This window comes from Mauremys mutica, chromosome 25 (assembly GCF_020497125.1).
Source record: "Mauremys mutica isolate MM-2020 ecotype Southern chromosome 25, ASM2049712v1, whole genome shotgun sequence".
Classification (NCBI taxonomy): Eukaryota; Metazoa; Chordata; order Testudines; family Geoemydidae; genus Mauremys; species Mauremys mutica.
In genome coordinates this window covers 960728-972783 of record NC_059096.1, presented here as the reverse complement: position 1 = coordinate 972783, position 12056 = coordinate 960728, and the positions used below count along the sequence as shown (strand labels likewise).

At 51.8% G+C, this 12056-nt stretch overlaps 1 protein-coding gene across 3 annotated transcripts in view; it reads left to right on the top strand.

Annotated features, from left to right (window-relative positions):
* Positions 1-4031: 4031 nt before the first annotated feature.
* LOC123356219 (membrane primary amine oxidase-like) overlaps positions 4032-12056 on the top strand; it is a 33824-nt gene continuing 25799 nt past the window's right edge. For 2 of the 3 annotated variants that reach the window (XM_044999239.1, XM_044999238.1), the window contains exons 1-2: positions 4032-5928; positions 10117-10402. In XM_044999239.1, coding sequence (XP_044855174.1) covers positions 4356-5928; positions 10117-10402 — 1859 coding nt within the window. In that variant the 5' untranslated portion in view covers positions 4032-4355. Of the gene's footprint in view, positions 5929-6532; positions 6664-10116; positions 10403-12056 lie in introns of those variants that run through there. The other variant, XM_044999240.1, reaches the window with a different exon arrangement.

The window sequence follows — 12056 nt, the reverse complement described above, 5'->3', positions numbered from 1 at the left end:
TGCCTGTGTCCATGAAGGCTGAAGGGGCTAAGAGTCTTAGCATAAGCACATGGGAATAGCTGTACTGGGTCAGACCAATGGTCTGTCTAGTTCCGTATCCTGTTTTCCGACAGTGGCCATTCAGAGGGAATGAACAGAACAGGCAACCACTGAGTGATCCATCCCCTGTGGTCCAGTCCCAGCATCTGGCAGTCAGAGACTAGGGTTGTGTCCCTGAATCTTGGCTAATAGCCATTGATGGACCTGTCCTCCATGAACTTATCTCATTCTTTTTTGAACCCAGCTATACTTTTGGCCTTCACAACATCCCCTGGAAATGAATTCCACAGGCTGTGTGCGCGCTGCCTACATTTATAAGTCAACCTTAAAAACATGCTGTGGCCTGAAGCTTTGACTAAACCCCTGCCTTGAGAAAGCACAAGCCATACAGCAGCTGTGAGATCTCACCGAGGTTAGCCAGTCCTCATCATGGGCTAGTGCCTTTCAAGAACATCAGATATATAAAGCCCTGTAGCCTGAGGCCTCTCCTGAGGGTCTGATCTGGCTGCTGTGAGAGTCTGGGGCCGTGCAGAAGACTGTGAGCTAAGTCACTCCTCCTCACTCTGCTTTCCAGACCTTGTGGGTAGTTCAACAACAGGAAAGGAATAAGAGATGAAGATTTGACAAGTGGCTCCCTAAGTGAGCAGCTTTGGGGACGGTGATCTCTGGTAAATACTGGGTGTAATTTTAGCAGAATAGTAGATGGGGCACAAGGCTGTTACTCCAGTGTTGGAGCACCCGAGTCATCACAAGCCACAAAAGAGACATGTGAGCTGTTCAATATTGAAATGAATGTGATGCTTAGACCTGCCAGGTGCTGGGTAGAGCCAGACTGTGGGGGTGGGGGGGCTCTTCAAGCCACTCACGGGTGTCATGGCTGTGGTATTATGGGATGGGACACTGCACACGATTTCATATCACATACCAGGGTGCAAAGCAGCTTCCACTGTCTAGAGCACAAAGGAACATTGGGCTGATGATGCAGAGGAAGCCAGGAGAGCTGAGAGACCCGTTAAATGGCTAAGAATGGTCAATGCAGGGAGTGAACTATAGAGTGGAGGAAACAAAGACCAAGCACTGGCCACGGCTGGGCCAGAAGCTAATGAGATCATCAGGGCTCAGCGTTGGAAGGACGTTAGTGACAAGGGGATATGGAAATAAGTTTCGCCCCTCCCTAGTCCCAAGGGAGCAGGCTCCTTCCCAAGATCTGGGATCCATTGTCCAAGGAGGAAGCATGATTTTCAGAGCAGCTAGGGAACGACGGGCTGCTGAGGCTCCAGGCCCAGATGAATTTGATCCTGCAAAGGAAGCAGTGTAAGGTCCTAGGCCAGCTTTTGCTCAGGGAGACCTGGTCATTTGTGGGGGAGGCAATGTGACCCTGGAGGGTACTAAGAGAGAATCTGAACTCAAGCTTCCTCTGTGGCCTGGGAGATTAGACAGCAGGTGGGGCTGCACCTCCCACTGCTCTTAGCTATGGCTGTCCCACAATCCTGGCTGTTAGAGACTGACACCAAGCCCTATTCATTCCCATAACGCCCATTCTGGTGCAGGGCTGGGGTTGGTGAGCAGGGCTGGGGGGTGCTGCACTGGTGCAGAGGTAGCTTGGGGGTAGCTGGGCTGGTGGGGTGCAGGGGTGGAGTAGCTGAGCGGTTGGAAGGGGTGCAGGGGTGGTGCTGGGCTGATTGGGAAGCCAGCGGCAGTGGCTATGGGGCTGGTGTTGGGGGCCCCCCCTCACCTTGAGTCTCTGCCGCTCTGGGCTGGGGCCTGGGGCAGCGAGACGGGAGGCAGAGGCTGCTTGCTGGCAGTTGCCACAGCAGCCCGGACTAGGAGGAGGCACTGCAGGCCAGTGCCCGTCATGAGTGCGCAGCTGAGACATGGTGGGTGCTGGGTGCCAGGCAGCCCTGCTCCCCAGACAGGCAAAGGCACTGCCTCATCCAGCTCCCTCCTAGGGCTCTTCTCCCAGTTCCAGCCTGTCCAATCCCATCCCCCGTGCCCTGGGCCCCCTCTGATACCCACCTTGCAACAAGCATCCCAGCCAGGGCCTGTCCCCGCTGCCTGCCGAGGGGACGGGGCTCTGCATGAGGGTTCGGATCGAGTCACAAGGCAGAGCCATGCCCCTGGGCAGAGTTAGGGACAAATTGCCAAAAGAGCCCAGTGGGCCACTGACCTGGCCACGAGAGGAGATGGGCATTTTATCTGCTGGGACTCTGCCCTGCTCCACTGGAAGGAGTGAATTTGAAAATGATTCTGGGGGGTGGGACCGGGGCTCCTGGGAAGGAAAGGGGCAGAGCTGGCAGCTCAGACCTCTCCTCCATCACAGGAAGGGTTGGTCTAAGCCCCCTCCCTGCCCAATGCCCAAGGAGATTTAATTCCAAAGTGCTTGAGCTGAGCTTGACATTCGGCCAAACTGGTGGCACAGACAGGACATGGAGTCTTAACCAACCAGGGATGAAGTCCCCATCCCTATGCAGAGTCCAGACCCTCCCGTTCCTGGTATGAAGGGGCAGCAGACCTCAGGATGAGGCCAGAGATAGTCACCTGGGTCAGCTCTGCTCATGGGCTGGAGCAAGCAGGAAACGCTTTGATTTTGGCAACATGCAGGTTTCAGAGATACCGTAAATCCTGAAGCCAGCCTGCAGCCCGGGAGCCAGCCCTGCCCAGCTGTTACAAAAGCAAAGCTACACAGGGAGAGCTGGGGGCTCTCCAAGCATTTGGTGAAAGGAACTTATGACCTTAAAAGAGGAAGGGAAGGGGGATGGGAAGAGGGGAAAAGACCTAATGTCCTAAACAGCAGGAGAGAAGGCAGCAGAGGCGGGCAGGAAATGTGGGAATGGGAGCAGAGGCCTGAGGGAGATGTGGCATTTGCTGAACGTGGGAGTTAAGGATGGAAAAGGACAATTTGCTTACAAGGCAAACTGAGTGACCAGCTGAGCTTGGGTTTGTGCCTGACCCTGTGAGTGGAGTCCGAGCATCCTGGGCTTCCCTACCTTTCTGCACCAAATCCAGCTCAGAACCAGGGGGGGAGGAGATTTTTGAGGGGATGAGACACTGTTAGTCTCTGACCCTGTCTGGCCATCATCAGCAACCCGCCTGCAGCACGTTTGTGATTGGTACATCCAACCCTCAGAATGTGGGGAATGGGAGTGGGATTTGCTTATTTGCTCTGGGCTCATTCCATAGCATGTGTGAGCTCTTTAGGGAAAGGTCTGTCTCTCCATGTATGTTTGTTCAGTGCCCATCACCAGGGTGCGCCGGCCTGCCCCAGAACCTCTGGGTGCTGCTACAGAATATAAACACTATTTCTAAAGGCACCTAGCAACCTGTGAACCCTCCTGCAGCCCGTTCCCCTCCCAGCAGCCCCTGATTATTTATTGCAGATAGCCTCAGCAATGTGCATGGTGCTTGACAAACAAACGAGCAAAGACAGAGTCCCTAGCCCCCATGGGCCCAGTTTGGCCACGCTTATTCCCGCTGGGTTGTACCACTAGTGAGGAGTTCCATTCCAAGAGGGCTTTTCGCACAATAAGGTGCCACACACCCAGTGGGGGAACTCCCTGCTGTGTTGAGCGTCGAACAGCAGCAGGAGGCTGGAATTAGGGAATAGATATGGGAAGTCACACCTGGCAAAGCGAGCGCCAGAGCCAGGGCCATGTGCCCACAAACACTGAATAAAGGAGTCAGCGGAGCCTGCGGTGGCACCAGAGCAGGTGCGAGAAACAAGTCCAGCCTGATCAGCCCAAACAACAGCTCTTGGGATGTAACCAAGTAAATCGCCAAGCAGGGGAATCATTAGAAGCAAGACAGAGGGAAGCCCGAAGGGGGAAAGTCTGGGACAGGGCAGCAGAGAAGTGGACTGTAGCCAGGGAGGGATCGGGTTACAACATCTGGCAAGAAGCCCCTAGCAGATGGTCTCTCTTCTTCAACATCTCTGCTTTGTTCGCCAGAGCATTTTGCTTTCCCTGTTTTTTTTTGGGTCTGTGCTTGTGTTTTCTAAAACGACTCCAAAGCCATCCCTGCTCCAAGGGCCGCAGGGCTGGGAGCAGCCTCTGTAACCCGCCTCCCAAAGAGCTGGCCAGGAAGTGAGTGCTGTGTGGAGACCTAAAGTGCTGCTTAAGAAGCTGAGCCTGTGAATGGTCTGGAGACGCAGAAGAAGCCTTTTATGGTTGACGGCAAACCTCAAGCATCTTCTCACCACATCTCCTTCCTCCAGCCCTGCACCTCCCCACAGACAGACACAGCCTGCTCTCCTAGCAAGGCTGCCTGCAGCAGGCACCCCCATTCTGTGAGGCTTCAGGAGCCAGCTCTGCAGCTGCAACATGAACCTGAAAACTGTCCTCATCCTCCTGGTTCTGGCGCTAGCCACAATTTTCGCATTGGTTTGTGTGTTGCTGACTCGAGGAGTGAAACCAGCCAGCTGTGAGCCGCAGAGCCTGAGCAGCCAGGAGGGAAAGCACAGCGACCAGAGCCTGGTCTTTGCTGATCTGACGCCAGAAGAAATGGTGCAAGTGGTGACGTATCTTCAGGAAAACCTTGGGGTGCCATTGGTAGATGCCTCTCAAGCAAACCCTTCTGATAACTGCATTTACTACATCGATGTGCAGCTCCCCACCAAGGCAGAGGCATTGGGGTTCTTGGATCGTGGGGGCAGGCGACCCCCCCGGCAGGCGCTGGCTGTGGTGTATTTCGGAAACCAAACAGACCCGAATGTCACGGAGTACGTGGTGAGTCCCCTGCCAAAGCCAACAACTCACCAGGACATCACGGTGCAGAAGTACGGAGGGAAGCTGCCGTATCACCGCAGACCAGTGACTGAGAAGGAATACAAGGATATTGACCGCTTTGTCTACCAGGAGTTCTCCAAAGCACCAGGCTTGCTCAGAGAGTGCTGTGATTATGATGAGACCAATTTTGCTACCCTCACCACAGCCCCTCGGGGGTTCCAGTCAGGAGATCGTGCCACCTGGTTTGTTCTGTTCCAGAACGTGAATGGCAGCGGCTACTATCTGCACCCAGTGGGGCTGGAGGTGCTGGTTAATCACAGCAGCCTGGACGCCTCCCAATGGAGGATAAGCAAAGTGTTCTATAATGGCAAGTACTATGAAGACATGGAGCAGCTGGAGACTGAGTTCATACAAGGCCGCGTGAAAGATGTAAAAGTTAAGAAAGTCCAACCTGATGAGGAATTTGGTTCCATGAGGCCCAGAGCAGCCCCCATGGCACCAGGCCCTTTGCAATATGAGCCTCGTGGACCCCGCTACAGCATCCAAAACAATCACGTCATCTTCCAGTCCTGGAGTTTTGCCTTTGGGATGGATGTGAATACAGGACCACGTCTCTTTGACATCAAGTTCAATGGAGAGAGGATTGTCTATGAGCTGAGTCTCCAAGAAGCCCTTGCTGTCTACGGCTCTAATTGTCCCGGAGGGATGGTGACTAGATATATGGATGGGAGCTTTGGCATCGGCAAGTTTGCTTTTGAGCTGGTCAGAGGTGTTGATTGCCCCTACACAGCCACCTATGTGGATAGACACTATCTAGTTGAATCAGAGACCCCTAAAGTTAATAAAAACTCCTTGTGTATTTTCGAGCAGGACACTTCAGTCCCGCTGAGACGCCATTATTCCAACTTGCAGTCCCTGTACTATGGCGGTCTGACTAAATATGCTCTTGTTCTCAGGGCCATTTCAACTCTCATTAACTATGACTACGTTTGGGACTTCATATTCTACCAGAACGGAGCTATTGAAGTCAAAATCCACGCCACTGGCTATATTAGCTCATCCTTTCTCTATGGCACAGGCACTGAACATGGCAGTCAGGTTGGGGAACACACCCTAGGGACAATGCACAACCATCTCATCAATTATAAAGTGGACTTGGATGTTGGAGGTAGGTCTCTTTGCATGTGTGCTCATGCGCGCGCTCGCGCTCTCTCTCTCTCTCTCTCTCTCTCGGAGCAGCCCAAGGTGGCACAAAGGGGGCTTCTGAGTTCTGGGCTTGGCCAGGGCCTGCCCATCCCCCAGTGTAAATTAGAACCTAATTTAAGGCAGATTCCCACAGCCCAGAACAGCTGCAGCACAAAGGGATCAGGCAGCCACATCCTTTCCCACCCCCTGGCTCACTCCTCTGCCAGGAGCTGAGTGTGTGGAGTAGTCATTACACCAGCCCTGGGTTGCTCTGGGATCTGCCCTGTTCTGAAATGGTGTAAAGGAGCTGGAATGCAGCGAGAATTGGGGCCACTAGATATAAGCGCTGCATTCTATAGTTTGTAATTCAGGGAGCTGGCAGGGTCCCCTCCCCATAAAGCGAGCTGGAGACCAGTGTAACGAAATGGCACAGAAACTCACCAGAGCAGCGGATAAAGTGGAGCAGCCAGATTAAATTAGAAAACCTTCTGGATCAACTTCCATAGGAAAAACATCAAACTTTGGCAGGTTTAGGAATTGTAGACACACACTTTGCTGACTGCGTGCCATAGGTCTTGGATGCAACCGCCTCCCTGGGGGGAGAAGAAAGGATTCAGCATTGAACCTGGAAGAGTATAACTTAACTGCCTGTGGGAATAACAAGCTAGGACGGATTCACTCCAATCCACCTGTGGGGGCATGCATTAATTCTGCACAGGTAAGAGGCCACTTTATGTTACAGACCTACGTAGCCCCAAAGGGGATGCTTGCAGGAATCCAACCCAGCTATTAGACTAAGATATAGCATGGAAAACAGATTACTCTTGCTAGTGACTTTCTGCATGAACAGTGTCACATGACAAAATACCAACCATACCTTAGCTACATACCAGTAAAGCGTCCAATTAACCACTAGGTCAGGGGTCGGCAACCTTTCAGAAGTGCTGTGCCGAGTCTTCATTTATTCACTCTAATTTAAGGTTTCACGTGCCAGTCATACATTCTAACATTTTTTAGAAGGTCTCTTTCTATAAGTCTATAATATATAACCAAACTATTGTTGTATGTAAAGTAAATAAGCTTTTTAAAGTATTTTAGAAGCTTCAATTAAATTAAAATGGAGAACCGCCCAGACGGGTGGCCAGGACCCAGGCAGTGTGAGTGCCACTGAAAATCAGCTCGTGTGCCGGCTTTGGCCCGCGTGCCATAGGTTGCCTGCCCCTGCACTAGGTGGTGATTATCAGCATCCCGGTAGGTGTTAGCCTAAGCAGTGGAGCATCCGCTGAGCAAGTCCCAGTAGGATGACCAGATAGCAAGTGTGAAAAATCAGGACAGGGGGTGGGGAATAATAGGTGCCTATATAAGAAAAAGCTCCAAATATCGGGACTGTCCCTATAAAATCGGGACATCTGGTCACCCTAAGTCCCAGAGGCATTCTCAGCACACATGGGACAGCCGCCATAATGAGTGTCAGACACACAGGACAGCTGGCAAGAAGCTGAAACTTCAGTTCCTTCCTGACTGTCATGGCATGACCTGGGACAGGAATGGTTCAACGGCAAATACCCCTGTGTCATGTGACTCCTGTGAATAGTTTCACACCCATGGAAGTTAACTTGTGAAAAGGCAGGAGCTCTTGGAAGCTTGTAGGGACAGTTTCTGCCCTCTTGGCATCATCAGCCAGCAAGAGTCTCTTCTGATGATATAATGCTTCTAACTTGTGTTGCATTGGCTGAAAGCACTTGGTGTCCTCCTGGAGAGCTGCAGGGGCAGAGCTCTAGCGCTTCACTATATTCAGCTGTTAATTGTCTGTCTCCTTTCTGGACTTTTAAACTCTCTTGAGCCAAGCACAAGGTATTTGTTAACTAAAATTAAACATTAATCCTCTCAACAAAGGATTGCCCCTAATCCACCCATGAAATGTCATGAGTCCCATGGGACCAGCACCTCTTAGAAGACTGGACGACAGATTATTGAAGGTGGCATAATTAGAGGATTGGAGGATGAACTGTAACACCTTGCTACCCTCGAGGAGCTAGATGGCTGAATGATCTAAATATGGACTGGTGATACCTATAAAAAAAGATGCACCTATTACAGGATTTCCTCTATACTCATGTCACAGACAGAGGGTGGCAGATACATCATTTAGTGGTGGAGCTGCCTGAAGAGACATCATAGAAATATAGCCAGTGATTTTGAAACACATTCACTGTATAGTAAGCCCTGTGCAATAAATCTCAGTTCCCCACGCCAGCTCTAAGTGTTGAGAGGGGAGAACACCCTTTTTCCCAGGAGTTATGGGGGCAAATGACCTTTCCCCATTTCCCACATGGCTGAAGAATGGAAAGCAGTGGAGCAAGGAGGAGTTTCCAAGAGGACACAAGTAGTTTGGGTGCACAGCAGGGTGGGCAGGGGATCCCTTACTCTGATGAGTCGATCCAGCAGAGAACTCTAGAATTTTTCATGTCCCAACATGCTAAGTGAGTAGGAAGTTCCTTGTTCTATAATATTGTCAGCTGCTCCTTTTGGAGGGGGTGGAGTTTCCTCTATGAATCATAGAATCTCAGGGTTGGAAGGGACCTCAGGAGATCATCTAGTCCAATCCCCTGCTCAAAGCAGGACCAAACCCAATTAAATCATCCCAGCCAGGGCTTTGTCAAGCCTGACCTTAAAAACCTCTAAGGAAGGAGATTCCACCACCTCCCTAGGGAACCCATTCCAGTTCTTCACCACTCTACTAGTGAAAAAGTTTTTCCTAATGTCCAACCTAAACCTCCCCCTCTGCAACTTGAGACCATTACTCCTTGTTCTGTCATCTTCTACCACTGAGAACAGTCTAGATCCATCCTCTTTGGAACCCCCTTTCAGGTAGTTGAAAGCAGCTATCAAATCCTCCCTCATTCTTCTCTTCTGCAGGCTAAACAATCCCAGTTCCCTCAGCCTCTCCTCATAAGTCATGTGCTCCAGCCCCCTAATCATTTTTGTTGCCCTCCGCTGGACTCTCTCCAATTTATCCACATCCTTCTTGTAGTGTGGGGCCCAAAACTGGACACAGTACTCCAAATGAGGCCTCACCAGTGCTGAATAGAGGGGAATGATCACATCCCTCGATCTGCTGGAAATGCCCCTACTTATACAGCCCAAAATGCCATTAGCCTTCTTGGCAACAAGGGCACACTGTTGACTCATATTCAGCTTTTTGTCCACCGTAACCCTTAGGTCCTTTTCTGCAGAACTGCTGCCCAGCCATTCGGTCTCTAGTCTGTAGCAGTGCATGGGATTCTTCCGTCCTAAGTGCAGGACTCTGCACTTGTCCTTGTTGAACCTCATCATATTTCTTTTGGCCCAATCCTCTAATTTGTCTAGGTCCCCCTGTATCCTATCCCTACCCTCCAGCGTATCAACCACTCCTCCCAGTTTAGTGTCATCTGCAAACTTGCTAAGGGTGCAGTCCACACCATCCTCCAGATCGTTAATGAAGATATTGAACAAAACCGGCCCCAGCACTGACCCTTGGGGCACTCCACTTGATACCGGCTGCCAACTAGACATGGAACTATTGATCACTACCCGTTGAGCCCGACCATCTAGCCAGTTTTCTATCCACCTTACCGTCCATTCATCCAGCCCATACTTCTTTAACTTGCTGGCAAGAATACTGTGGGAGACTGTATCAAAAGCTTTGCTAAGGTCCAGAAATAGCACATCCACTGCTTTCCCCTCATCCACAGAGCTGGTTATCTCATCAGAGAAGGCAATTAGGTTAGTCAGGCATGACTTGCCCTTGGTGAATCCATGCTGACTGTTCCTGATCACTTTCCCCTCCTTTAAGTGGTTCAGAATTGATTCCTTGAGGACCTGTTCCATGATTTTTCCAGGGACTGAGGTGAGACTGACTGGCCTGTAGTTCCCTGGATCTTCCTTCTTCCCTTTTTTAAAGATGGGCACTACATTAGCTTTTTTCCAGTCATCCGGGACCTCCCCTGATTGCAATAGATTGGTTCTGTTCAAGATCTTTCACACAGTTCTTCGTCCTCCTGAGTGAGCTGCAGGGCCTGCCTCTGTAGTCTGCAGTTTGGAATGAGCCACAGCCTGACTCTTACAACCTATCGGGAAGCCCCGGAGGCCAAGGGTGCAATTTCTCAGAGGTTTTCTCTTTGCCTTGTAGGAACAAAGAATTCTCTGGTGGCTCATGACATGACATTTGATACCGTGCAGGCTCCTTGGAGTCCAGAGCACCAGATACAGAGGCCATGGCTCACCAAGAAAGTCCTGGACACTGAGGACAAGGCTGTGTTCCCACTTCACTCCAAGATCCCCAGATACATCCACTTCACCACCAACCGTGAAAATAAGTGGGGCCACCAGCGCGGCTACAGGATCCAGATAGTCAGCTTTGCTGGGGACCATCTGCCAGAAGCCAGTTCCATGGAGCGGTCCATCAGCTGGGGGAGGTAGGTGTTTACATTTAGAAATTAAGCAATTCCTGCTTGTGCTTAAATAATTGCCATCCCTCTCTGGGTTGGTGCCATGTTGGGACCAGTGGCTGCAAAACCGGGGCTGTGGGGAGCAGCCCCCAGTGATACAGCAATGGGCCAGCAGCCTCCTGCTTCAGGGCCTGAGTCGAGCACTGCTTGCCTGGCAGCAGGGGGAACCAGTTATTCCACAAGTCCCTCTATGGGGTTTCTTGCACCTTCCCCTGAAGCAGCGGGCGCTGGCTGCTTTCAGAAATGGGACACTGAATTGGATGGACTCTCCAGTCTGACGCCAAGATAAAGGAGGGAATTCAATGCTGGCCTGTTTCCATCCAGCTTTGCTTGGGTGCAGCAGTAATGCTGTGTTCTGACTGATAGATCGGCTGGGTTATGCCTCTGACCCCGGCTCTCCCGCCCTGTCCTGCTGGGGCCACTCTGGGGCAGCAGGGATGTGAGACCCTGCTAGCGAGCCCCACACACGTAGGGAAAACGGCCAAAGGGAAATGATGTAAAATGCCTGTGCTGAAATAGCATCCAGGGCTGGGACAAAGTGGAGGGAGAGAGGCCAGGAGTATGGAGGCGCTCGCTCCCCCTGCCCAGCTGCTGGAGTCTGGGCAGCTGTGAGTGAAGATAAAAATAGATTTTAAAAGCGTCCAGGCACAGTTCCCATGATCACCACGGGCTCAGCCCCAGAGATGGGGGGCCCTGTCTGGGGGGGACGACTCACCTCAGGGTCAGCCCCAGGGATGGGGGCCCTGTCTGGGGGGAGGGGCTCACCTCAGGGTAAGCCCCAGAGATGGGGGCCCTGTCTGGGGGAAGGGGCTCACCTCAGGCTCAGCCCCAGAGATGGGGGGCCCTGTCTGGTGGGGGGACTCACCTCAGGCTCAGCCCCAGAGATGGGGGGCCCTGTCTGGGGGGAGGGGCTCACCTCAGGGTCAGCCCCAGAGATGGGGAGCCCTGTCTGGGGGGAGGACTCACTGTGGGCTCAGCCCCAGAGAAGCTCCACGCTATTTTGCTGATGACGCAAACCCCAAAGTATTTCAAACCCCAATTCTCTTTCCCCCGTGCCAGGGCTCTTTGTTAACTTTGTCCTTGCTCTTGTTGGAGGGGGAAATCAGAAAGGGTCATGCCATAGCTCTGGGCTGTGGGGCTGGGGCTTCCTGCCCTACAGGGGAAAGGTTAAACAATTACAATAAATATTCTTGGCCTTTAAAATGCAAGAGAAACGTGGCAGAATTGCTTCTCTCCATAGTCGTTCATTCACTAGACGCTGGAGCTAGACAAATTCAAATTAGAAATTAGGCCCCGGTTTTCTGCAGTGAGGGCGATTAACCAATAGAATCAAGTCCCAGGGTAAGTGTTGGTTCTCTGTCTCGTGATGTCTTCAGATCAGGACTGGGAACATTTCTGAAGTTCTGGGGCTCAATACAAGAGTAACAGGGTGAAATTTAATGGCCTACCTATCATGTACACGCCCCTGGAGGCAGGGATCATTACTGCCATTCTGCCACTGGGGAAACAGGGACAGAGAGGAGAAGTGACTTGCCCAGGCTCACACAGCAGGGAAGAGAATCCAGGAGTCGAGGCTCCCAGAACGGATGTCGTCACTCAGGCTCAGCCTGCATGGGGAGAG